The sequence below is a fragment of the Grammomys surdaster genome, unplaced genomic scaffold (genome assembly GCF_004785775.1).
Source record: "Grammomys surdaster isolate TR1022 unplaced genomic scaffold, NIH_TR_1.0 170, whole genome shotgun sequence".
NCBI lineage: Eukaryota > Metazoa > Chordata > Mammalia > Rodentia > Muridae > Grammomys > Grammomys surdaster.
The window spans coordinates 7,702,766-7,730,164 of NW_021604618.1; the positions used below are offsets into that span (position 1 = coordinate 7,702,766).

Sequence of the window (27,399 nt, forward strand, 5' to 3'; positions counted from 1 at the left end):
AAACCTCACTGGTACCTGGATCTGAGAGAACAGTCTGGAGAGAGCCAGACAGTCCAAGTCAGGGCCCTCACGCCATCCACCAGGCTCTGTGGCATTCAAGGACTCCCAGGATGCCCCCGTTACTCATAGTCATGGCTATCTGGTCATAAAGTAAATTTGGCCAAGAGAAGAGGCACATGGAGTAAGGTCTGAAGGAAACCAAGCTTTCCAAGGCCCTCTCCCACAGGCTACATCTACTTCTTCAACAGCAGGTAAGGACACATGTGAAATGATGTCCTCAGAGGCTTGGTACCCAAGTTTTCCATCAAGGGCCAGGAGCATAGGCATCCTTGCCTCCCCCAAGGAAGACAGGTGTTCAGCACAAAACACATACATCACTGACACAGCTTAAACTCTGCTATCTAGTGGCGGGAACTCTTTGAAACTGGGCTTGTAGATCTTTCTAGAGATAGCAGTCTTGGGCAGGCCACAGAGGGACAATCAAGAAACTGAACACACTGGCTAGATATTGACTCTTTGCGGGGGAGGGGAGATTGGCATGAGGCATAGTGATACTACTAAGTACTCCTGGATATACATACTGAAATATATTTACTGGTGACTCTAGGTCTGAAATGAAATCCCAAAAATGGAGGGGGCGTAGACAAGGCAAAAACAAAACGACACTGTCATTGCAACTTGAAGGAGAGCACTGAGAAGCTAAGCACACTGGCTCTCTCCTCCAGCACTGGTTTGACATCTTCCACAACACTGTAGGGTTTGGGGTGTGGGAGAGGAGTTTCAGTGAAGACTCAAAGGGGAAAAAAATGTCCAATAAAAGGAATATGGGAGAGTTGGTAAATAAAGGCAGAGAAAGGGTAGGGGGTGCTTCAATAATGCAGCTATGTGCCCATGAACCCCCACCATGCTCCATTGTAGTTTCCTGTGCTAAAATGTTTACTCCAGACCAGACCAACAGTTCAGCACTGTACACAAAAAAGTCTATCTATTATGTAATTGTTCAGATTAGAAACACTGCCTCCTACTCAGAAGGCTTGTTCTCATCAAGAAATATTTAAAAACTCAACTTTTACGTGGGCCAGGTAATCCTAAATTCTGAATTCGGTGGGGCAGGTATCCTAAATTCTGAATTCGGTCTCTTATATACTCTCTTAAATAGCAACAGGCAGGGGGCGGTAGCACAAGCCTTTAATCCCAGCACTCAAGATGCAGAGGCAGGCAGATCTCTGTCTACATGGCAAGTTTCAAGACAGCCAGGGCTATAGAGACAGACCTTGTCTCAAAAAAACAAACAAACAAAAAAACCCAAAATAAACAATAATCTTCAAGCACTGTATCAGTGCCTACACCTGGGGATGGGTTCTCAAGAACAAAATAAACAGATAAATGCACAGCACTGGGGCACTGTTCTGATAGCCTTCAAAATGGGAATCTGGGCTTGGTCAGACATGGTGGCACAGCACTCATGTTGAGGCAGGAGGATTATGAGTTCAAGGCCAAACTGGCCTTTATAGTGAGTTCTAGGTGAGCCACTTTCTCTCTCAAGAAAAAAAAAAAGTAATTAAAAAAATTTTAAAGCTAGATAAGTATGCTTTCTGGACCACAGCTAAAACTTCACACTAGAATATTGTATCTTGTAAACTGACTCATCCTGGTTAAACTACCAGCTGCCTTGGCCAGTACATAAGTACACTTGGTAAGTGTACTCACAAGGCAAAAATGAATTTTCATTCTGCTATATTCATTGCCTAAATTATACTGTGTGGACCACCAAGAGTACTCAATAAGGAACTAAATACAATATTAAAATATGGAATAAGTAACTACTTGATAAAATGTTAAGTAATATATCATTTCTTGTTTTTGGGGGGGGGTTTCTCTGTATAGCCCTGGCTATCCTGGAACTCACTCTGTAGACCAGGCTAGCCTCGAACTCTCAAACTCAGAAATCCGCCTGCCTCTGCCTCTCAAGTGCTGGGATTAAAGGTGTGCGCTACCACCACCCGGCTAAGTAATATATCATATGAACAGTGAAATCTAAGAGTAGAAAAACATGAAACTAAGTCTCTGTGTGTGTATGTGTGTGTGCACATGTTCCTGTGTTTTACATATGTGCAGTCAGTTCTCATAAGTGTGGGTCCATTTGAATGTATGTGTGTATGAACGTCAGAGTGTATTCCTCCATAGCTCTCTACCTTATTCATAGAGGTAGGGTCTCTCACTTGAGCCCAGAGCTCACCAGTCCAACTAGTCTAGCTAGCCAGGTCAATCTGAGGAGTCTTGTCTCCCTCCTGGCATTTATGTGGATGCTGAGATTACAAACTCCAGCCCTCATTCTTACAGCGTAAGCACAGAGCCACCTCCCCAACACTGAGTCTATGTGCTCTGTGAAGACATAAATGGAAACTGCTAGAACAAAACAGTGCACTGAGCCGTCTCTACAGCATCGTAACTAACTGCTACTCCGTCTGCAGCCATTATGGCCTGTTAATCTGAATATGAACACAGATTCTCTAAAGAACGATGTATTTATTCTGAAATAACAGAGAGAATCACAACACGGCATAGTTGCCTTGGTGTTTTCAAAGGGGACAAGAAAACTATATAAAGGACTAAGGGAGTGTGGCTGTATGAACCACTGTGAAACAATACTCTTCAGCTGTCAGGATCAGAAAACAAGGGTAGCAATGGTCCAGGGCTGAACATCCATTTGTCAGACAGATGTTCTTACAGAAGACGTTCTAGGGAAGTGCACAGTGGCCTTTGTGTGGGTTGGGATTAAGCCGACTCTTCTGTCCGTGATTCTTACCGAGCAAATATGCATGACGTCCCTCCTTCACGATCTCTGGGTTTCATTATGATTTTTGGTTGCCATTACTGAGATTTGACACAAGCAGCTCCATTTTGATTCTGACTATGCATAGGCCTTATGCTAAGATCACAGGAGTCACAGCATAACTCTAAAGTATCTGACAAGGTAGCCAAGAACTGCTGACCCATGGTGCTCTGCTCTATAAGTGTAGATCTGGAGGACCAAGGGCAGAAGGAAATAGCAAGGGAGTCCAAGATCATTGTTAATTCCAGGAAAAAAAAATTTCTCTGGAGAAAAATTATAAATATCAGACCACACACTCTCCAAGCCTGAGTAAACAGGTCACAGTAGTTGCTAATGCATCTCAAGTATTCACTTTTACTCCTTCATAACCAAATACAGCTGCTAGTTTTCAGTAAGTACAAACATTTAGAATAATCCTATATAAAGATCAAACTTACCAAGAGCACAAAACAGCGACTGCAAAAAAGTGACTGGTCTAGTGTGAGTTTTCAAAAGGCAGAGAACAGAGGGGGAATGTGGAGAGAAAGGCTTAAGAACTGAAGGACAGGTCATCTACAGATGAAAGAGATTCCTTCTCTTTTTCATTAGAAGCTGCAGGATTGGGGTACTTTTAAAAAAGGAAACTAATAACAAAATGATAACCGTGAATTTATATGTTCTGATTTACACTTAATATTTTCTGATTCACACTTTACAATCAGCTCCTGCTTTCTAACCTGGAGAGAAAACACAACAGCCTAGACCTTGGCTAAGACAAAGACTCAGAAAAAACATGACTCTGTTGGCCATGTCTCCCCTGCTGACACACCATGACTTAGCAGTTCCACTCCTCCTGCTTGCGTGAGACAAGAAACATCCAGGTTAATTCAGCTGCTCCTTCTCCATCCCTCTCTGGCCCCTCACATTGGCTCTGTGCCATCAGCATGTTCATTATCAGGGTTAACCTCAAAAAACATACATTCTCTTATGGAAAGCTCACTGGCAAGACAGCAGGCTAAGGGCAGGTAACAAGGGGACAGAACAGAGTCAGGACTCTGATGTTGAGCAGAGGTGACTTATTAAACCTGGGAATCCCAAAGGAAGAGCCCATGTGGTCTGAGCAATGGGCAACAAAACTATTTCACTTTCATACAAACTTCTGAGGATACCTGCAGAATCTTCTCTTTCATGTATTTCTGAGAGAAAGAGAGAGTTATTTTTTAAGGTGGGCTTAAGTCAAGCCTGAGAAGACACTGGATTCAATGCTTAATAATAAATGTTCACAAAGCTCCCAGTTCAGTTGTCAGCAATATCTGCCCACAAGAAGACTCCATTGTGTAAATTGCTCTCACAGTGATCAACACTCCAGTTCTGATATCAAAGAAGGATCCATCCAACTTGGTGCTGGACATCTGGTTCTTAGGAGATAACAGAATACTGACACTTCCAACATTTACAGCTCCAGTAAAAAAGGATATATTTTTTTTGAAAAGGATATTTTAAGGTCATAAAAATATAACTAAGTCTTTAAAAGAGATTGTGTCTGTTGACTCATCACATGAAAAGAAAATACACGGATAGCTTTCCAGGAAACATGAAATGTGTATCTCAGACAACATGATAAAATGTGACTTCCTAGACACAGAGAGAGACCACAGTTCCAGATTCCCCCATACTTAGCCCATAACAGAGTCCAACTAAGGTAACTAGAATAGAACTGAGCCTGATCCCCAAGCTTCCCAAATACCCTCTCCATACACTTAACACTTCTGTGGCTGAATACTCATGCCTCAATACTTTAGTGGAGGTTGTTACTTACTTATAAATACTTATTTTTATGTGTGTGTTACTATCTTGTTTGCCTGCATGTATGGCACTAGAAGGGTACAGTGTCCACAGAGGCCAGAAGTGAGTGTCATATCCCTGTAACTGGAGTTACAGACCATTTTCAGCCACCATGTAGGTGCTGGTAACCCAGGTCCTGTGCCAGAGAAGCAATTGGTCTTAACTACTGAGCCATCTCTCCAGCCCCTGCTTCAAGTACTTAGAACCTTGTGCTAATCAACTGGAAGCTTCCTTCAGCTAAGGCCTCAGTAACTATAAGGGACAAAACATCCCTGTTTCTTTCAATCTCAAACCACTCTGAACCATACAAAAAAGGAAGACATTTCTGATGTTTATGCCATTTTGTATGTTGGACACTGTGATTACAACATTTAACCTACAAAAGACAGAACTTAAAATGAGGGCCATGAGTCAATGGTGACAAACAATACAAGTTTAAAAAGGACAAAAGAGACACCAACAGGTTACACTGGAGCTGACACTCAGCAGGCATCTGAGAGGACACTCAACATCTCCAGTCCATGACTGTAAAGCAAATTAAGACCACAGAGAGCAATGACTGACTAAGTCTGGCAAGACCAAAAACTGACAGGAAGCAAGGCACCCAGAACGTCCATGATGTTGATGGATGTGTACAATGGTACAACCACTCTGGAAAACGACTGTGCAGTTTGCTCCCAAACAGACATTGGCCCTATAACCCAGTAAATCCTGCAATCCCTGTAGTTTAGGGTTTTGTCTTATTTATTAGGACAGGATTCTTGCCATGAAACTCAGGCTGACTTCAAACTGGTGATCTACCTGCCTTAGGACTGGAATCACAGGTGTGTGCCAGCACATTCAGCTAGAAAAATATCAAAGTGTGGGTGCATAAAATGACTGGTATAAGAGATTTCATATCAGGCTGGAGAGATGGCTCAGTGGTTAAGAGCACTGGCTGCTCTTCCAGAGGTCCCGAGTTCAGTTCCCAGCAACCACATGGTGGCTCACAACCATCTATAATGGGATCTGATGTCCTCTTCTCGTGAGTCTGAGGACATCTACAGTGTACTCATATACATAAAATAAATAATTTTTGATAAAAAGATTTTTCATATCAACTTTATTCATAATGATCCAAACTTGGAAATAACCCAGGTGCCCAGCAATAGTATAAACAAACAGTGGTCTAATCTTGTAACAAAGTACTACATAGTGTGGAAAAACCTAACTGCTGATACATGGCACAAGGAAGTATTTTCATTGAACAACAAATAGAGCTTTATACAAAAACCCATAAATCAATGGTTAAAACATTCAGAACAATGATTTCCACTGGACACACTGAACTCTCTCTCTCTCTCTTTCTATTCTCTCCCTCCCCACCCACCCCCACCCCGGTGTATGTATGTGTGTGTCAGAGGGCAACCTCAGGCATCAAACCTCACCTTCCACTTTGTTTATGGTGTTTTTCTATTGTATATACCAAGCTAGCTGACCTGTGAACTTCTAGATGTTCTCCTGTCTCCCAGTTCCACAAAGGAACACTGGGACTCCAAGGTGCACATCACCATGGCAGGGTTTACATGAATTGTGGTGATTCAAACTTATATCCTCCCACTTTAACAGAAAACACTCTACCCACTGAGCTATCTCCTCAGTCCAGCCTTGGACATCAGGCTCAGGCTGCAGTTATCTATGTGAGTATTAAACCTTGTTGAAGAGAACACATAAATCTACATGTTCCACTACATGTAAATATCACTGTAAACCTGCACATGCACACCACACTCTTCATCCACATCCCCGAAGTGTTCAGGTATAAAGTAATTGTAGTTGAGGAGATACACTTAAAAAACATCACTAACTTCCTGGATGAATGAAGGGATAGGGAGATGGATAATCTTATAAAAGAGGTAATCGTTCAGTACAGGAAGTGGACACTTAGGTGTGTACTGCAGTTCTTTTCAGTCGGTATTTCTGAATTCTCGACACTTTTCATAATCAAGTTTTTCAGCTCACCTAGCTACATAGCATGTGCTGATTTCCTTCCATCCGGGGATTCACCTCCTAAAAATCTTTGTTCAGAGTAGCACAAATTCAGTGAGAAAACATCAGTATCTCCAACAATAGGTGACACACACAGAGCACGGAGTTGTTACGGAAAGAGAGAGAGAGCAACAACTTAATGGTTTCCTCAAACAAACTGATCTCAAAATAAACAAGACACCTTTACGAACACATGTACTTTTCTAAAATTCTCACTACACACTCCAAGTATTCGTGACATCATGAAGCAGGCTTTTGCAACCACTGGGTACCGCACAGGTCCCAGCTCTAAGGAGCTCAATTCTAATTCTGACTCTACCACTAACCAGCTGTATGTCCTAGATTACCACTGTTTCTCTGCTTCATTTGAAGATCTCAGGAAGAAAAAACTTCATGGACCTAGCTGTAAATAATGAAGGACAATGGGGCCATGAGCTTAGAGAATATCAGCATTTTCTTAAACTAGGTCCATGAACTCTAAACATTGATTTCCCAGTTCACCAACAAAAGCAGGGTTTTAAGGAAGAAAGAGCAAGGGGGAAAGTCTCCCTCATCCTCACCCCGGCAACACCCTACTAGCCAGAAGCCATGGGACCGAGCAGTATCAGTTGCTCCAACCTCTCTAAGATGCCCAGGCCAGGACCGTCCCCACCAAGTCTACTGAAATCCCCACTGTCTATGTAGACACTGTGACAGTGTCATGTGCTTGGGATGTCTTGCAGCCAACCCCGGCACTCTCTAACACTCCACAGCTAGTCTGCAATAGGAACTAAATGGTAATCATCTGTTTACACATCTTGCCTCTCGGTGTTGACTCTAAACTTCTCCAGGGTGTGGTCTTTTCTCACAGAAATATTTGTACACCTTGTGGTGCTCAAATACAGGCACTCAAAGTTCTGTGAATCAAAGTGATGATTACTGTCTAATGTCATTGCCAGTTCTAAAATACCAGGTCTGATGCTCCTCAGTGCCAATGAAATAGTGAATGTAAAAAAGCTTTTATTTAATGGTTGAATGTTGTGTGTTCTGCATGTCATCATGAATGATGCTGGAGGCACAGGCTCGGGCAACTCCCAAACACCAAGGCGTGCAGATCTAAGATTTCACAAACATAGAGCAGGAGCTGGCTCCAACTTCCTGGCTCACAGCTGCAGCTCTCTGCCTCTTTGCTCAGGCGGCTGGCTCCACGTCTCCCTTAAGCTGTGACCTATGTCCCAGCTGGCACAAGTGCCAAACTCGGAGCCATCCACCCAGCCCCTGCTGCCAGCGACAAGTCCTGCAGGCCGGCAGCCCCATCCCCTCTCTGCAGAATGGAACGGTCCGTGGGACAGAAAGCAGCCACCCGAGCGCGCAGCCAGTGGTGCAGCCCCAGCGCGGGCCACTCAGGGGGAGCCCGCGCCGTTACTCGCCGCCGCCCACGTTCTCGTGAGGCTCTGGGGAACAGAGGGTACCTGCGGGGCCCGCTGCTGCTTCCACTGCTGCATCTGGTCGCTGGCTGGGTCTCTGCTGTCCGACATGGTGTAGGATTGCGGAGCTGCGGAGTTGCGGAGCGAGAGGCAGGAGGGTCTGACACGCACGGTCTCCAGCCGGAGTAGGCAATCGTGTTGGCCTGGCCCGCTGGAGCGGTGACTTCAAGCTCCGCCAATCAGCACCGCCCCCACCCCCTCGGGACGGCCGCCTCCTGATTGGCCATTGGAACTCTAGAAGGGACAGGATTGGAAGGAGGGTGGGGCGAGAAGTGGGGCCTCCGTGAGGTGGACCCCGGAATGGGAAGAGCCTGGGAAGACTGGTGGGGACCGAAAGGAGGTGCTGGGATCCTGCCGGTGCTCTCTGACCTCAGAGAGTCACAGTTCAGGGTCCAATTCCTCTGTGCAAAGTTTCTCACTCTGCGTACTTTGTTTGCTACTGATTGGTGGGTGGTCCTTTTTCTTTCTTCTCTCACTGATAGGTTATCATTTACCAAGCTGTATACCAACAATTTGCTGTAAAAACACTCTGAAACTGTTTAATCTTACTACAGATCGGTGCGGATCTCCTCAGTGAGAAGGAAAACTCTAACTTGTGACTTGGCTCACTGTGCCAAAGTGGCCTGGGGATCGACTGCAGTGACAGGCTCCTCCATTTTCTCCCCTGACACAGAAGAATAATGAAAAGCTCTTGTCTGTGGGGAGAGGGGGATCTACGTTGGGTCTGAGGATGTGGCTCAGAAGGTTGAGTGTTTGTCTAGCATGCACAAAGCCCTGAGTTTAGTCGCCAGAATCATATGAACTGCGCAATGGTGCAAGCCGTTGCCTTCCGGAAGTGGAAGCTAGAAGTCAAAGGTCATCTTCAGCTACATAGCTCCTTTGAGACCAGACTAGGATATGAGATTCTGTCTCAAAAAAAATATGAAACTAGAAAGTAAAACATTTACTAATATTTTTAGGAATTTAGTGACTTTGCAGCTTATTTTCAATTTTTAATCAATAGTAGCTAGAAGTTATCTTTAAACACCTTGATACACATGTGTAGATGCCATCATTTTCAAATTAAACCTCAGCTTTCACCTTGATTATGGGCTGTGGACATGTGACTGAGGACAGTTCAAAGTTTGTTCTTGATTTGAGAAAGATGTGGTAACGGGAATTGGTAAAATTGTAAGTTGTGCAGTCTCTTGGGGAAACAGTCACAAATTCATCTTATCAATGATATTTTTCCAATATTGTCCTTAACACAATTGTAAAAAATACCATTCACTGTGCCATTTGTTTGCTGTCTTTTGCTATGTCTATATCTACACTGTCCCTAGAATGTGGAGCCCATAAAGGCAGTGACTGTCACGTCTAAAATCCCATGGGACCAGCAAAATGGATCAGTGGGGAGTCACTTACTGCCTGATCTAGCACCCAAAGTTTAATCCCCAAGACCCATGAGATAGAAGGAAAGAACCAACTGCCAGATGTTTTCACACACACACACACACACACACACACACACACTCATGCACGTGGCTGAGACTATAGCTCAGTAGTACTCACCTAGCATATGTGAAACCCCATCACAAAAGGAAAAAATAGATAAAAAATATGAAAATATGGAGCTAGCAAGATCACTCAGTGGATAGGGGAACTCACTGCCAAGCCTGACAACCCGAATTTAATACCCAGGCCCCACATGATAGATTGAGAAAACTGATTCCCAAAAGTTTGTCCCTGACTACTGTACTTATACATACACAGTTAATTCATTAATTAAATGTAACACCAATTTTAAGTTAGAGCTCCTTGAATACTTCCTATACGTCAGAGACTGTTCGACTATTAGGTTTTTTTTTTAACAAATTTGCCTAGCCGACCCAACAGCACTGTAAGTTATATACTAACATCGTGATAATTAAATGACCTGGGAGGCTGAGGTACAGGAGGCTATATAAAGAACTTACTCAAAGTCACACAATTACTGACAGTCAAAATTCCAGTCCCGTCCACTCATCTCCAGAGCCTACTGCTTGTTAAGGAAGTCAGTGGTGAGAGAAGGAGCAAAGCAGACCTTTTCCCTGTAGCTAGAATAGACCTGAACAAGGTAAATAAAAAGAGACCTGAGTCATGCGTTCTCCTTCGTTCTTTGTATGGATGAGTCTTGTTTGATTTGGGGCTTGCTCGCTCCTTCTTTCTTTCTTCTCTGTTTCTGTTACTGTTGCCTTAGATTCCTAAAGAGTCATTTTCACAGGAACAAAAAGAATGGGGAGACCAGCCAGGCTCTGATCTTGTCGTGTCTTGCGTTTTAAAATAAGGTGTGTGCTTCTAGCAGTGGCAATGAATTTATACTGGCTACCTAAGCAGAATTCCTACCCATAATTTTTAGGATTACAAGCCAATCATAGTTTAGGTGGAGACACCTCTAAAAATCTCCTATGGCTTCAAGTAGTTGAAACCCGATCCCTCTGATTCCTCAGGTAATTCCAAGCACTGAATTCAACAGACCAGCTTGTTCCTGTTTTATTCAGATAAACATGAGTATTTTATTGGCGTTGAATAAAGTTGATGTTTTGGAAATGCTATTCTCTGATTGTTCAGAGCTCAGTGAAGTAAAGTACACTGGCACAAACCATAGTGTTATTAATCCTGATATGAGGACAGCTAAAGTCCAGCGTAAATGGCCAAGAGAAGAGATTAGACATTCAGTTAGGGGATCTCTATGAGTAAAGCTTCCCTCCTCAATAGTGGAGGTAAAGAAGGGAGAGGCATATGCCTTGGATGATAGGGGTGATGGGGGTGGTGAGGGTGATGGGGGTGATGGGGGTGATGGTGCCCCAGGAGTAGCCACACCGATCCTAGTAGTTATTTACTTAGGTCTAGAGTCCATCCACTCTCCAGGAAACAGAATCTTATACACATTTTGATTTAATTCTCGTCATTGTGGCTTTAAGAGGTAAGCTTCAGAAGTGGAGAGGAGGCAGAAAGCACAATAGAAAAGAGAATTATTTCATTTTATAATGAGCCTTGGCTGCAAGGGAAGGGTGCAGATGCCTCTCCAGCGCCATCCATAGTCCACCACAGATCAGGTCTGAGCAGCTAGAGAAGATGACAAAATTCGAATTCTAAAGAACTAGTTTTCCATATGGCAGTGGCTTGTGGCCCCAACTGTTTCACCTCAGCCTCCCCGATTAAGAGAGAGCCCAGGTTGACCTTGGTGTCTCCTATGGGCACAGATCCTGAGGTGCTCGGATTCATGTGCCCTGACTCTCCCTTCCTCATGGACCATGCATGCTACTAACCTAGGATTGGAGAAAGGGGAAACAGACACCAGAAAGGGAGTTGTTTCTGCTGCTTTTTAAAAATGTGTAAAGCATATGTGTAAGGCTTAGAAACTATAGGCTAATATGCCAAAAAAAAAAAAAACTTTCACAGATAGCATTAAATGTCCTTTTTTCCCCAATGTTTTATCTCTTCCACATACATGAGGGTAAGTGAGAGAGGCTTGAAATGGATGGTGTATAACATTTAATGGCTTTATTGTGCTTGTCTTAATTTTGTTTGTTTTTGAGACACGTTCTCCTGTATTCTGGGCTGGCCTCTAATTCTCTATCTAGCCGCAGATGACATTGAACCTCTGATATTCGAGGCTGTCATATCAGTTGCTTGTCTGTTGCTGGGATAAAACACCATGACCAAAAGCAACTTTCAGAAGACATTTATTTTGACTTATGGCTCCAGAGTTGATAATGCAGGGGGCGGGAGCACTGTCAAGGAGCAGGCATTTTGAGGCAGGAGCAGAAAACGAAGATCACATCAGGAAGCAGAGAGAAAACTGGCTTTGGAATGAAGCTACATATTCACAAAGCCCACCCCCATGACGTACTTCCTCCCGCAAGGCCCGCCTCCTAAACCTCCCCAGACACCACCACCCACTGGGGACCAAGTGCTCAAATACTTGAGCCTGTGGGAGTATTTCTTTTTCCAGGCGCCACCCTCCACCTCTCCAGGACTGGGGTTTACAGGTGTGTGCTATGATGTTTGGTCTATGCAGCCCTGGGGATGGCTTTGTGCATACCAGGCAAGCATTCTACCAACTGAACCATGTCTTCAGCCCCGTGTCCTACTTTCTCACTTAGCATTCCAGAATGAAGTTTTTCCCAACTCATTTCTATATCTTCAAATAAAAAATTTCCCCTCCCCTCAGCTACACAATTTGCAAAGCAGGGTTCTTTGTTTGCTTGTCCCCTTACTCTGAACATTAATTTTTCTACTATAACAGTGTAATTAACTTTCTGTATTTGCTTTCGTTTCTTTGAGGTTTTTTTTCAGAAGTCATCTTTGGTTCAAATCATTTGAACATGTTAAGGCTCTGGCAACATTTTACCTCATGTTCTCTGGAACACTGAGCCATGCTTATGTTCACTGGCTCTCAGAGGATGGTTTGGCAATAAGATTTTAACGGTGAATAGATACATTATAGATATTTCTAAATTATACATTGTATTCGATACTTCAGAATGTCACCAGGTGTGGCACATGGCTGCAGTCCTATCTCTAAAGAGGCGGAGGTAGGATGATCTGGAGTCCAAAGCTACATAAGTTCCAGATCAGCCCAGGCCACTTGAGACCTTGTTTCAAAACTAACCAGAACCAATAGAGTTATATATTTTATTGAATTCCTCAGAACGGAGATATGCTTCTCATATTACATTCAGCCATAGCTGTACAGAATTCATACAACCTGCAACCACGTCCTAGGCTTTTGTCTGTGAGGAAAGACAGACAGAGAGGAAGTGAGCACACCGCACGGCACCAAGTGTGTTCGATAGGAAGGGGCATACCCAGGAAAACCACTAGGCTGAGCTTGAGAGGCAGTAAGAAGAAGCCGTTCCTGAAGCATGAAGAGTTACCAGGTGTGAAGTACAGAACCAAGAATGGGGATTATGGTTCACTCATTATGGAGATCTGAAATAGTTTCTTCCGGTTTTTCTTGAAAGCCTGACTTCATTAATGGTGTACTGTGGTATCTCACAGACTGGAAGAGCAAGCAAACATCTATCTATAACTGAGGTGCATGCATCCTTGTTGAATTTGCCAGGACACTGACCTCTATGTTTAACTTTGGCTCTGACTCCTTCTGCTTAGTCACTGTCCCTCCTTTTAGCTGCCATCCAGAACTGCTATGTGAGACAGTCACATTTAATGGCTGGAATGGTGTGCCTGGCTTAGAGTTGTTGGTTTTTTTATTTGTTTGTTTGGTAGGTTGATTTTGTTTGTTTGTTTGTTTGTTTGTTTGTTTTCCAGCATCTGAGATATTTTGATTGACGTTCCTGTTTGTACTGTAAAGTGGTATACCTGTGCATGGCCCTGAGCTGAACCAGACAAACCTGACAAAACACTGGCAAATCAACACACTAAATACAGACTGAGAGGATGGGATATAACTCAGTGGGGAACACCTGCCTTCATATGTAAGCCATATATGCTGGATTCAATCCCTAGTGTTGGGTGGAGTATTCCTCATGAGTGAGGTATCTATGAAAACATTAACAGTTGGTTATAAAAACAGAGGTCCTGTGTGAAACCTTTGGTCATAGCTAGTCTGTAGGAGAACAGGTGTCTCTGTCCTTTATTTCCATAAACTCAGATCAGCAGGGTTCTGAGAAGCAAAGTAGCAAGGAACTTAGCTAATCGCACATTAGTGTCAGAGCACTTGGTGTGGGATCTAACCATGGCTATTTACAAAGTTCATGATCTCGGACAAGGTTTTTAGTCCTATGAGCATAGGTGTGTGGGTGTACATTGCAGGCAAGCAGCAACTTTTTTGTGTACAATGTGTGTGAGCACATGCATGTGAGTGTGTGTGTATGTGTGTGTTGCATGTGTATTGGGGTGTGGGTGCATGTACTCATGCCAGTACATGTGAAGGTTGGAGAAGGATATTTCACCCTATATATTTTTCTCCTCTTTATTTCTTTTAAGACATGGTCTTTCATGGACCCCAAAACTCACCATTTCCTTAGGTGGACCAGCAAGCTCCCAGGATCCTCATGGCTCTGCCTCCCAAGGCTGGTGTTACAAGGAAGAACAGCTATGCCCTACATTTTATATAGGTGCTGGGGATTTGAACTCAGGTCTTCATGTTTAAGCAAGCCTTCTTATGTACTGAGCCAATGTTCCAGCTTACTTTTTCAAGATGAGATCTCTCACTGGCCTGGAACTCTTTAAATAAGCCCCACACATCTATCTGGCTCTGCCTCCCTGGCACTAGGATTGCAAGCATGTGCCTCTGCACTTGCTTCTTACAACACTGTCCTGGGTGGCTGGAGAGATGGCTTAGTGGTTAAGAGCACTGACTGCTCTTCCAGAGGTCCTGAGTTCAAGTCCCAACAACCATATGGTGGCTCACAACCATCTGTAATAGGATCTGATACTGTCTTCTGGTGTGCATGAAGAGAGTGACAGTGTACTCAATACATTAAAAATAAATAAATAAATAAATATGTGCATAAATAAGTAAATTTAAATTAAAAGCATGGTTCTGGGGATTGAACTCAGATCCTCATGCTTCCAAGGCAAGCACGTTACTGACTCAGCTGTATTGCCTCAGCCAAGGTACTTAGTCTAAATTTCCAATTAAGTGGAGCTCAAAACACCTTCTACATTAGTTATAACTTATATCAAAAAGAACAACAAAATAAAATTGCTTAAACACGTTGTCAATGTTTATTTCCCTCACACAAAATGCCTCAGACCCAAAAGGTTCCAGGATAGTTAAGCAATTCTGCTATCCTTAACTCAAGCCGTACATCTCTTAGTCCAAGGTTCAGATCACATGCTCATAAATTGCATGCTAACCACTGGGAACATGGTCAAAGGCACAAATGCCCAGTTGTTTGCAGAGTCCAACCTGGAAATGGCACACTTGATTTCTGTTTCCATCCCTTCCCACTGGCCAGAATGTAAAAAACTGGGACATGTACTCACTGTACATGTACTAACTGGCTAATCACATGTTTAGCAAAACTGAAACATTTTATTGTAAAAAGATATTGAGAGTCAGATGGCAATATCAGCCACTTTGAGCTACTGGAACTATTGTGAGCGCTAATGCGGAAATACTTTAAAAAACAGTTGTGAGTATTCTCAGTCACAAAAATTTTCATTGCTCTTTATCCCATGTGGGTCTCTTATAGGATATTTCTACTCTTTAGAAAATCTAGCCAGTTTTATGCTAGGGATATTACGTTGTATTTATCTCTAGTAAATACAATGAGAGGGAGAACGCTCTAGTTAAGAGACTGCCTCTGACCACCACATGCAGGCAGGGCTACAAAGTCATATTGTAATGAATTATCTATGTGCCAACGCAAACTTTCCCACACCACACATTTTCCTTTCAGAGCAGTTTGTAACAAAAATTTATATTGCTCCTACCATGACCAAGGCTCCAGGGGTTTTCCAGTATTCACCTATTTAATTATGAGTCTAATGATCTTCACCTCCCAAAGTCACGTAGACAATTAGTGATGAGGTCAGAATTTTGACAAGGCAGAGGCCCTGGAGATAACATCACAACTCTTACATTGCTCTCTTCCCGCAACAAAGTAGACAGGCAGCCCTGAGGTGAGATTCCTGTATGCGTAGAATATTCCTAACACATTACACCATTTAGGACCTAGCTTTGTAGGAAGCCATGTTTTGTAGTCAACAATCAAGGAAGATCACAGGATAATGGCATTGAAAGAAAGCATGAAAGGTGACAGTGGATTTCTTTGTGAAAGCCAGTGAGGTTGTGGAACTCACCCCACACATAAGAGGTGTATATAAGAGGAGCCAGAAAAGACAGCTGGAGATGCAGGGCCTTGCTGAGCAGCAGGGATTAAAGAAAAAGATCTCCAGCCAGCCTTCCTCCCCTACAGCTAAGAGCAGGTGGTGACCTGGACTTCTGAGGTGGTATAATGACTTTTCCCCGAGAAAACATGTTCATTAACAGATTCCATTTGTACCAGGTAAGAGGATCTGCTAACCCACTTCTCTGAAGCTCCTGACCCAGGGTGACTGACATAAACAAATTCAATTCTGAGACTTTGTGACATGAAGCAATCGTCTCCTAATTGTGCCAAATGTCAAAAGCAGTTGCCTCATGAAAACAAAGGTCAATTATGATGGTTAAAAAAAAAAAGATATGATGTCTGCAGACTCAAATGGGTCAGAGATAATGTGTATGTGTATGACTGGACACACACGAAGATAGCAAGCAAATGTTTATCCAAAAATCTAGATCAAAGGTGAATAGGAGTTTACTTGCTTATACTGCTTTGGTTTGCTCTTTTTGCAATTTTAGTATTATATCAAAATAAAAATGCACCCCCTAAAAGGTAAATATATTCCTGGAGGAGTTCATTCGCCAGCATTTTCTCAGGCAATACCTTAACGATAAAGTATTTGGTAATGACCGAGAAGCAGAATGGGGTCCAAAGAAAACCGTATATAGGGTAGGGTTTCTCAATGAAGAGAGAGTGAAGAAAGCGGAACTCCAGCTTCTACCACATCATGTCTGGACTTGCACCTGAAATGTTTTCACAGAAACAAGTCGCGAGATAAAGAGAGAGCTTTAAAAAGCAGGAAGGAATAAACACAAATAGTCAGGTGAGCTGTCGGATTCCCTTAAACTGTCTACGTACTGAGATCTCACACGCTAACACTTGTAAAACCCCAGTTTATAGTGAGCATTCTAAGCCTATCCCATATCATTGTCCCGTGGAAAGGAACCACTTGACCATGAACATCTGCTTCTGGCTTTTTTCAATGCTGTATAATCAGTCATGTGCTTAGTACATAGCAGCTACTGTCGTCCTTACAAGGCCTGAGTTTATCCACCTCTGGTGGTGTTTAGAACATGCCCCTATCTTGCTGCAGGCTCACACTGTTAGGCTTAGAGATTGTTCTGTATGTTGTTCTGTGGACCAAACGCTGAGAACCCAAGTCTTGACTCATGGAGTTGATTTTGTACAGGAAAGGTACTCTGACTTGTACCAACACATACTTCTCAAGCATGTGCTCCTGTTATCTGACCGTCTGCAGTGATAGTCAGTCATGGAGGAAACCTTGATAAAGTATCATGATGTTCAAAAAAGATTAAGGCCACTGCTGCCCACAACAAGCGGAAGGTGCCTCTACTGGACTGGTTTCGTGTCAACACAAGCTAGAGTCATCAGAGGAAAGGAGCTGCAGATGAGACTATGACTCTATGAGATCCAGCTGTAAGGCATTTTCTCAATTAATGATCAGTAGGTCAGGGCCCAGCCCTTTGTGAGTGGTGCCATCCCTGGGCTGGTTGTCCTGGGTTCTGTAAGAAAACAGGCTGAGCAAGCCACAAGGAGCAAGCCAGTGAACAGTACCTCTCCAGGGCCTCTGCACCAGCTCCTGCCTCCAGGTTCCTGCCTTGTTTGAGTTCTTGTCCTCATTCATTCATTGTCTTGAGTTCATTTGGTGGTAAACAGCAATATGGAAGTATAAGCTAAATAAACCCTTTTCTTTCTAACTTGCTTTTTGGACATAGGTGTTTTACCAGAGTAATAGAAACCCTAACTAAGACAGTGCCCAAAATACCATCCACCACAACTCCCACTGCCACACGGAATCCCCTAGAGAGCATCAAGGTTGGAAGCATGACGCAGCAGTGTGGGTCTCAGGGTACAGGATCTGGGAATTCAGTAAGACACACGGCCAAAAGCCCTGCAGTGGGCAGACAAGCAAAGGGGAAGTGTGTGCTTGGCTGCCAGCAAAAGCACGTGCTCTCCTATTATATCCCTTGTGAGTTTTCTTTGCCTCTCTATAACACACCAGCATGACAGTCTCAGGACCCAAATATTAAAAAACATATGTAACCATCAGAAATGACATACACCATAAAAAATGATAGTCTATCAGTCCATAAGTTGTAGGACCAAAGCCAAGTTATTCTTTGCTTCTCTTTCAAGATGCACATTTTAAAATATAGAAACAGGAAAAAAAAAGAGGAAGAAGAAGAGGAAGGAACATTAAGAGTACAAACGTGTTGAAGAGCCCTCTCTACCCTGTGCCAGATGGCCCAAACCCTCTATTCTCAGCCGTTTTAGCCACGCTTTGCACCTGTGACGGGCCATACATAGGAAAGGACAGACTGCAGCAGCAGCAGTGCAGACAAACTTTGCGCACACGCTCCTTTCCTCCGGAGCACTAGAAGTTTGTGAGCACAGAGTAAGGCAGACAGAGCCATAAACTCTTACATGGAGAGTTCAGAGAAAATTGAAATGTTGATAGAGACTAGATCTCAGTTCTAGTCTGAGGCAAGCACTGGGAGTCGGGTACTAGGGACCACGATGTATCTGAGCAGAGCCCAGGGAATGGTAGGAAACACAGGGCTTGAGATGGCTTCAGGATGACTGCAGCTGTCCAGGGTCAGAGGAAGGCCTGACTTCAAGAGCCCACACTGCTCTACTGGGAAAGTCATTTTGCCTGTGAAGAGGCATCAGGGGACAACACCCTCTTAGTGTAACAGTTGTCTAGGAAATAGCACAACTAAAGACCACATGGCATTCCATCATAACCGCATCTAAGGAGTGTCATCTGGTTGAAACCATGACTTTTAGTGACCCCTGTTTGCCAAAACCTCAAATCTAACTGAAACTTGTTTCCCAGTCAATGACCCATGATACCTGTTTTGACTAACATACAGCCCTGTGGATGCTTTTCTTCCTACGTATAGTGCTAGAGTTTTGTTTTATTTTGCTTTGCTTTGCTTTGTCTTGAGGTACAGGGGATGGAATCTAAGGTCTGGTGAGTCTAAGTGAGTACTCCATCATTAAATTGTATCTTCAGCCCTCTCAGCACCAGTTTTTAAATCCTTAATTTGTGACAGTTAAACTTCGATTCGTCTTCAACAATAACCTTAACTTTTTGTCAAGTGTTGAGGCTCCTACATGTATAGTGGAAGGTAAGGGATAATTCCATGTTATTCCATTAGGAACTAAGAATCCTTCCAGCCCCATAAAGCCTTATAAGACCAACAAGACTCTGGAGGGATCAGCTACACTTGCGTAGTGTCAAGTGAGAGGGAAGACAATTGCAGGGAGGTAGATACACAGCTGTGGTTGTGTCACTCCTGGAATCGAAGCTGCTGCCCCTGGGAGGCACGGTTGCCGGCACCTTGGACTTACTGGTTACAGCAGCAGTGGGAAGATAGGAAAGCCGGGCTTGCTAATGCTGTCAGCATGTCTCTTTCCATGGAGCCCAGGTCATTGCCAGGTCATCTGCCAGTGGCATTGCTGGGCTCTACCATTCTAACAGACTGCACCACTGTTACCATGACAACTGCCAGTTCATTTTATTTAGTTTACAGTGTATTCACAGTCTTCAGCTGCCCTACCTGGAGTTTATCCCCTGGCTACTTCTGATATGTCCAGCATTTGGAAGACCAACTACCCCAGTTTGCCTGGAACTAAGTGGTTTCTTGGAACATGAGACTTTCATTGCTAAAATGGGGATGGTTCCAAGGAAACAAGGATATTTGCACTCTCTCTCTGTCTCTCTGCCTCTGTCTCTGTCTCTCTCTCTCTGTCTCTCTCTCTCTGTCTCTCTCTCTCTCTCTCTCTCTCTCTCTCTCTCTCTCTCTCTCTCTTTCTCTCCCCCCACCCCGACCCCAGGACAGGGTTTCTCTGTGTAGCCTTAGCTACCTGGAAACTCACTATGTAGATCAGGCTTACCTCGAATTCAGAGATCTGCCTGACTTTGCCTCCTAGTGCTGGAATTAAAGCCCTTCGCAACCAGCACCACCTGGCCAGATATTTGGTCATTCTAACACCATAGCTGCAAAACCTATCACTGGCTTGTGTCTTGGAATTCAAGATGGGCATATCACCTGGACTGCTGGTTCACGCCAGTGATATAGCATTCAGGGGGCAGAGGCAGGGGTGAGTTTAAGGTTACATAGAAAGACCTTGCTTTTGTAAAAAGTTGGGAGCAAAGCACCCTTCTTTTTAAATAAGGAGTGCTACAGCAAATTTGTTCTTTACCTTCAGTATTCAGCTTAGCCTGGGGAAACACTTCCATCTTGCTGTGAAGACTTAGGCATCCTTACAAGGCCACAGTCTGTTCACTTCTTCCCACAGATATGTAGTCTTCAAGCCAAGTCTGATCATGTCACTAAAACCCACTATTCATATTCTGTGTAGTATGTAAAGCTTACTGTAAATTTCCCAACAAAAATGTATCAATATAACATGCACAATTCTCAGTTTTTTCCTTAAAAAAAAAATCTGCTGATGTATTACAACTCTCAGTTTTTTCCTTAAAAATCTGCTGATGTACTATGCTGACTGCTATAAGGGGGAGAATATTTTCAAATAATTTTTTAAAGAGACAGGGAAGAAACCTCTCCCCCACCCCTGACCCCAAGACAAGGTTTCTCTCTGTAGCGTTAGCTGCCTTGGAACTCACTCTGCAGACCAGGCTTACCTCAAATTCAGAGATTTGCCTGCCTTTGCCTCCTAGTGCTGAGATTAAAGGCCTTTGCAACCACCTTAATCTCACTAAAAAGATTTCTTTTAAGAAACAAAATGGAGCCAGGCATTACAACTAAATTTTTTCAAAACCTATTTTTAATGAAGATTCTTAAATGCTTTAACCTTCCTTTTAGCCCACTACCCACCAGAGTTAGTGGGAAAGTAAGAACACAGGGGAAGGGGGGATGGATCTGTTAAGAAATGGTTCTTTGGAGCAGCTCCCATCTGTGTTGTCAGGAAATCGGCAGTTCAGTTCACAGGTCAGCAGCAGCAGCTCGATTCACTCACAAATACCTCATGGAAATATCAGCAGTCCAGTTCAGTAGAGTTGGGTCAGCAGCAGCAGTGGCATGACCTAGCAAGAACAGCCAGGCCTCACCTCTGCACAGGTCAGCAGGAGGGATCAGGGAGCAATCCATGAAAAGTTCTCAGCTGTGCCTCTCTCATTGAAGAAAAGACAAAGATGAGAGGCCAACAAGCCTTGCAGAGCTAGCTCTATAAGCAAGCCACGCTCAGCCTCCATCACTGTCTGTCAGTCTTCTTATACCCTCTAGACATCACATGTCCTCTACATGTCTTGCCTCAGCACGTGCCTCTGTCTCCCCCGACATCACTCTGCCAATTAGCCCAGGTCCTCAGAAGTGGCAAGAAACTGCAGCACATCACTAGAAGTTTTTTAGTGTGGTTTCTCTCTATGGAGTCCCAACAAATGGAGCTCAACTACAAAGTGTAAGGCAGACCAATGCATGCGTGCTGTTAGCAAAGTCATCACATGTCCTTTCACAGGCTTGCTTTAGCAGCACACCCTTTCTCCTGTGTTTGCTTCAGCTAAACATTCCTTCATGTGTTTGCTGCAGCAAAACACCATCCAACTGACTTTCCAAAGAACCCTTAAGTTTCTACTTCAAGGCATAGTGGTGTACACCTTTAATCGCAGCACTCAGGAGGCATATGCAGGCAGATCTCTATGAGTTTAAGGCCAGCTTGGTCTACATAGTGAGTTCCAGAACAACCAGGGCTACATAGTGAGAACCCATCTCTAAAACAAAAACAAAAATAGTAGTCCATCTCAAGGCTTAATAGATAAAGTAAGAGCACCTTTACTGGCTTAGCCTGACAACCTGAGTTCCATCCCTGGGACCCAGAAAGAAGGAACCAACTCCCACAAGTTGCCCTCTGACCTCCATTCATGCAAAATGACACATGTACCACCTGTCCTGTGCCACAAATGTAAAAAAATAATGTAATTAAATATATCTTTATTAAAATGTAGGATCTGGGCTTTAGCTCAGTGGTAGACTGCTCTCCTAAAGGCCTATATATGCTTACTTCACATCCCTTAGAAAATGGAGAAAAACAAATAATAATGTCTCAAATCCCACAATCTTAAGACAAATAGAGAGTGTTATTATTTGTAGCATTTTGCTATGTATTTTTCTATATTTATTTATACCTATATTTTCCCTAGATAAAAGAGGCCTCAAATAAATTGAGATCATATATTAATATGCTCATGCATATTTTAATAATAACTTACTCTTTTCATTTCTTTATTTATCATAAATATCTTCCCACAATGATAAATAACTTTTGTTGGTGGGCTGGCATCCCATGATTCCATGGTAATCCATGGACCTTTAAATTAGATGTTTAACCTGGTAGGTTGCCAAAGAAATTCTCCACCAAGAATCTTCTGAGATGACTTTTTTTTTTTCCTGGAAGGCTACCTTCATTTCATTGTGTTGACTACAACACCTAACCCTCCAAAATCTTCCGTTATTACAATTTTCCATGCTAGTTTACAACATTCCATAAAATACCTAGAAATGGGACTTAATTAAATTACATCCAAAAGAGGATATAGAAAATCCAGAAGTAACCTGGTCTGCTTGGCAGTGATTAATACGCTGTAGACAGGAAACCATTCCCGAAAGCAAGAACAATGAGGAGAAAGTAAGTCAGCTGCTGAATATTGGCAATGGCATCCAAACCGAAAGAAAAAGGAAACTTCACAAGAGCCGAATAAACAATCCAGCAGTCAGGAAGTCACAAGAGGAAGCTACCTAAGATAAAAATAAGAAGCAGATATGAAAAGGGCTCTCCAGAACTTGAAGGTTACAATAGATAATAGAACAGTAAAACATGAAAAGTTATAAGAAACAAATTTGAATATCTTATGCCACATGGACTCTAGGGATAAAATTAACACGGGGAGAATACAAGAGGAAATCAAGATGTGAGACCTGACAATGATCTGTGTTCAGACCTATGCCTAGTCATGTCTACCTGGGCATCGCCTCATTGATATACAATTTGTATTAGTCAATACCTTTTCTTCTTTGCATAGATAAGTTTGAGTTGAATTTTTTCATGACTTGAACTACATAAAGCTTAGCCAATACAGGACTGCCCCAAAGCTGGGCAGTTTACATAACATATATGTAATCCCAAGATGTGGAATCAATTGATGTAAAGTAGGAGAGAATACATTATGCTTACCTGAAATTCAGCATGAGTGCTCATAATAAGAACTGCACAAGATATTAGAGTCTCCAAATCTTCTGTAAAATTTCACTAGGAAGTAGGAATTGGCCCATATGACTATGGAGACTGAAAAAGACGTCGTTGTGACTTAGGAAGTCCTTTAACTCATTTGACACATACCAAGACATAATTGTAGTGGTGAGTTTTCACTACACCACTTTGTGCTTCCAGTGGGTCATACACGTGCACCTACCCAGGAGCTATCTTGGGTCAGCAAATGGAAAACACACAGATACACAGACACAGACACAGACACAGACACACACACACACACACACACACACACACACACGCACTACACATACATATACACACACACCAGTTAATTTTAAAATGCCATAGCTAACTCAAAGGCAGGGTACTCCTAAAACTTCCCCTGCTACCTCAGGACCAATTGGGGAAGTGACCAGTGGCAACTTACCCAAAATCTCACCTGGCTGCTGGTTGGCTTTATATACTGTCACTCCTGTGTCCCATCCTTGTCCCCCAAGTCATGGCAATCTCCCATTCCTTTCTGCGTCTTACCTGCACAACTCTAAGTGTCTTGCCTCGTACCCAACCATTGGCCACTGGCATCTTTATTGATAGATCAAAGACAAGTTGAGCACAAGGACCTTCAGCTTCTGGACACACAGATTCAAAGCAATCTCCAACACATAATGAGGCAGAACTGTAATCTAACTAAGAATTGGGATTTGAGCAAAGCTCCATCCTATTTTTAAAAGAGAAAAATTTTCAAACTAGGTTGTAGAGTTGATAGCTTTCTAGACTTTGGTTACTTGACCTTGAAGTTAAGGAGAAACAGGTTGAAACATTTTTAAAGATATCTATTTCCAGAGAAACTCTTGCTTGGTAAATAGTAAGAGCTCATGATTACAGATAGTCCCTAAATTATAATGTTTCAATTTATGATTGTTAACTTTATGATGATGCATAAGACATGCATTTAGTTGGAACCATATTTGAATTTTGATCTTTCCCCAGGCTTAGTGATGTGCTGTAATTCCCTGTCATAATGTAGGGCAGTCACAGCTAGTAGAAGTTCCCTGGGAGCCACAAGATCATGATATAAACAACCAATATTTGTCATTATTCTGATTTGCTCAGCTAGAACATTTGGTAGACTGTGGGAGTGAATATACTTTATACTTTGGACTTTGATCTTTTCAACTTAACTGGATTCAATAGAATAGAATCCTGCCATGAATTAAGAAGCACCAATATGTGGCCATTAAGGACCCCCAAAACTTTAAAACCATCTAATATAGAATGGACATAATTGATAAAGCTCTCACCATATCTGTCTCTCCAAAGCCCTTTTTAGATATGCCACATTTTTCAATGACTAAGGGGCACCCTCCAGAAAATACAGCAGAAGTAACCAAAGTCATCAACCAGGAATGACAGTTCTGATAAGAAAGAGGACTCTTTTTATCTCTGTCCTCCAAGATACATAAGCTCTTGAGTGGTGGCTACTGTGTCACGTACTTGTGTTCTTCTTTCTTAAATAAGTTTAAATTTTACCTGTCGTATTTGTCTTGCTCTCTGTGTTGACATAATTGAATGATCGAACACCATTTGTGATGGGCACCAATAACTCCAGCATTAGAGAAGGAAGCAAGAGGATCACAGTAAGTTTCAGGCTAGCCCAGGCTACAAAGGCAGACCTTGTCTCAAAAACAGAAAACAAACAAGCATCATTTAGCAGCATTCATCTACCAATATAGCGTTGGCCAGATCCTTTTGAGAGGACTGAACACCATGGAGGAATTCTTTGTCAAAGTTAGAGTAACTTGATAATGCTTAGGCTAATAAAAGTGAAAGTACCCCATGCACAGCAAAGAATCATATCTAGTTTTACACTGGAAAAGGGAAGTTATAGGGCAGAGCTTGTTCACAGTAAAAGGTGGCATTGTAAACCGTGTATATGTGGGAGCTGAAGGAGGCAGAAAATGCCTCGTGGACAAAAGCTGACAAACCTCCAGCTGGCTGAATGACTAAATCCATTGTCTTCAACATCACTGCAGGACAGGAACTGACCCTCTAGTTGCACACCCAGTAGGTTGCAAGTCCTGAGAGTAATAGAGGAACTCAAAATATGCTCACCAGGACAGAATCAGCATTGAGAAAAGGAGAAAAGAAGCTTCTACTCCAGATGAATATGCAAAGAAAACTTCAGAACAAGGATGAGTTTTGTGGCTCATACATGAAGCCCCATTACTCAGGAGTGAATCTAAAGCCAGCTTGGGCTGTATAGAAAAAAATTTAGGGCATGAAGAATAGCAAGATCTAGGTAAAAAAAAAAGTCAATTACAGAAAATTAATTCATTTTTTTTAAAAAATGCAGTTGTAAACTGCTCTTGCAAATTATTTTAAAGAGTATATTTAAGAACGTCAAGAAAGGAAGCAATAGCATACTTTAAAAAACTATTAGAAAGATAGAAAACCCATATTAATTTAAGAACCAACAGATAAAAAGTAAATAACTTAACACCCTGTAAATAAAAAATACAGCTATATGAGGTAATAAAAAATTGATGAACTAGATCTACAAGCCACCCTCTATACATGGAAGCATAACCATGTTCTTGCTTTGCATGGTCCTGTGACAAAGGATCACGGTTCTGATATGCACAGCTGCAGTTAACATGGCACCATGCACTCCAGCAAAGACAAAATCAAGGCCAGAATTAGTGAATTTCGTAAGTTATACAAAGCCATATTTAATTAATAACCAATAGCTAAGAAAAACAAACAACTTAACATCCTGTAAATAAAAAATACAGCTATAAGAGGTAAAAATGAGGGCTGGAGAGATGTCTCAGTGGTTAAGGGAGTATATCCCTCTTACAGAGGACTTAAGTTCAGTTCTCAGTGCCTATGCTGGGCAGCTTATAACCATCTGCAACTCCAGATCCAGGGCATCCAACACTCTCTTCTGGCCTCCATGGGTACTCACACTCATGTTCACATACACCCAGAGAGTCACACACATCATAATTAAAAATAAAATAAATATTTTAAAGAATAAAATATGAATGAGAAATTAGGAGAAATGAAAATTAGATTAGTGGGGAGGGGATATAATAAACGTATTTAAGTTCTCCGGAATAATGACATACAGTGATTAGATTAGAAAGTATATATTTTGTAGAGAGAAGTGTTGAATTTGGGGTAGAAGCTGAGAAAATTCACTTCAGACATAGAAGCTTAAAATGAAAGCTTTATTTTCTGAGTGCTCAGGGAGGCAACCAGTTTGGGATCTGAACTATGTCCCCATATCTATAAACTATGTCTATCCATAGTTTCTTTCCTTTCTCTTTTTATTTCAAAGAAGGGTTCAGTAAGAGCAACTATTAGGCAGAAAAAGAGGGTATCAGCAAAGAGAGAATTATGTATTCTCTCCTTGATTATGCATTCCCTCCCTGGAGTACACATTCTAGCCTGCAGAAGGCCCTAAGTGGCAGAAAAAGATAAAACACAAACTTCAAAGGAAACTGAACTTAGAACTTCATGTGACCACTGTTTATTTTATTTTCTGCCAGCATTGGCTGACTTCCAGTTTTTGTCAAGAAGTAGAGAAGGGGCCATCTCCATTGAGGAAGTTTAACAAGAGATAAAATTGACATTTTCTTATACACCAGTTATAAGAATTTCAAATCATACTAGAAATTGTGACCAGAGATCTAAAACAAATCAGTAGGCCTCATCCTTGTTTATGAACACCATCCATGAATCAATGAACCTTGATCAACTACACCAGAGGAACTTCTCTCTTCCACTTCACATCTCAGTTCTCCCAAAGGGGAGGCAACCCTTTTTCCCATAGTTCATCCTTGCTTTCTTTTCCAGGATGATGATCTAATCCACCTTCACCTCCCCATGGGGAGTATAATAAGCAAGTGATGCTTACAATGAATTTCCTCAGCTGGTTAGTGAGACCTCTGGTCGTCATAAAGAGCATCCTTGAGACTACACATGTTGAGCACATACTTTCTTTGAATATTACCAGATCTTTGCCACATTCATTTCTCCAATAAAAAGTTTGGTGGCAATGTAACTCCACATGTGACTTCATCTGAGATCTAATCTGGGTTTTGTTTAATCTTTTGTCAGTTTAGACAAGAAGATATTAGCACTTTCTGATAGCAAGGAAATTTTA

General features: G+C 42.4%; 1 protein-coding gene across 1 annotated transcript in view; it reads right to left on the bottom strand.

Annotated features, from left to right (window-relative positions):
• Nucleotides 1–8,289, bottom strand: part of Cat (catalase) — a 32,773-nt gene extending 24,484 nt beyond the window's left edge. The window contains exon 1 of the mRNA XM_028766902.1: nucleotides 8,140–8,289. Coding sequence (XP_028622735.1) covers nucleotides 8,140–8,205 — 66 coding nt within the window. The 5' untranslated portion in view covers nucleotides 8,206–8,289. The remainder of the gene's footprint in view (nucleotides 1–8,139) is intronic.
• Nucleotides 8,290–27,399: the final 19,110 nt, after the last annotated feature.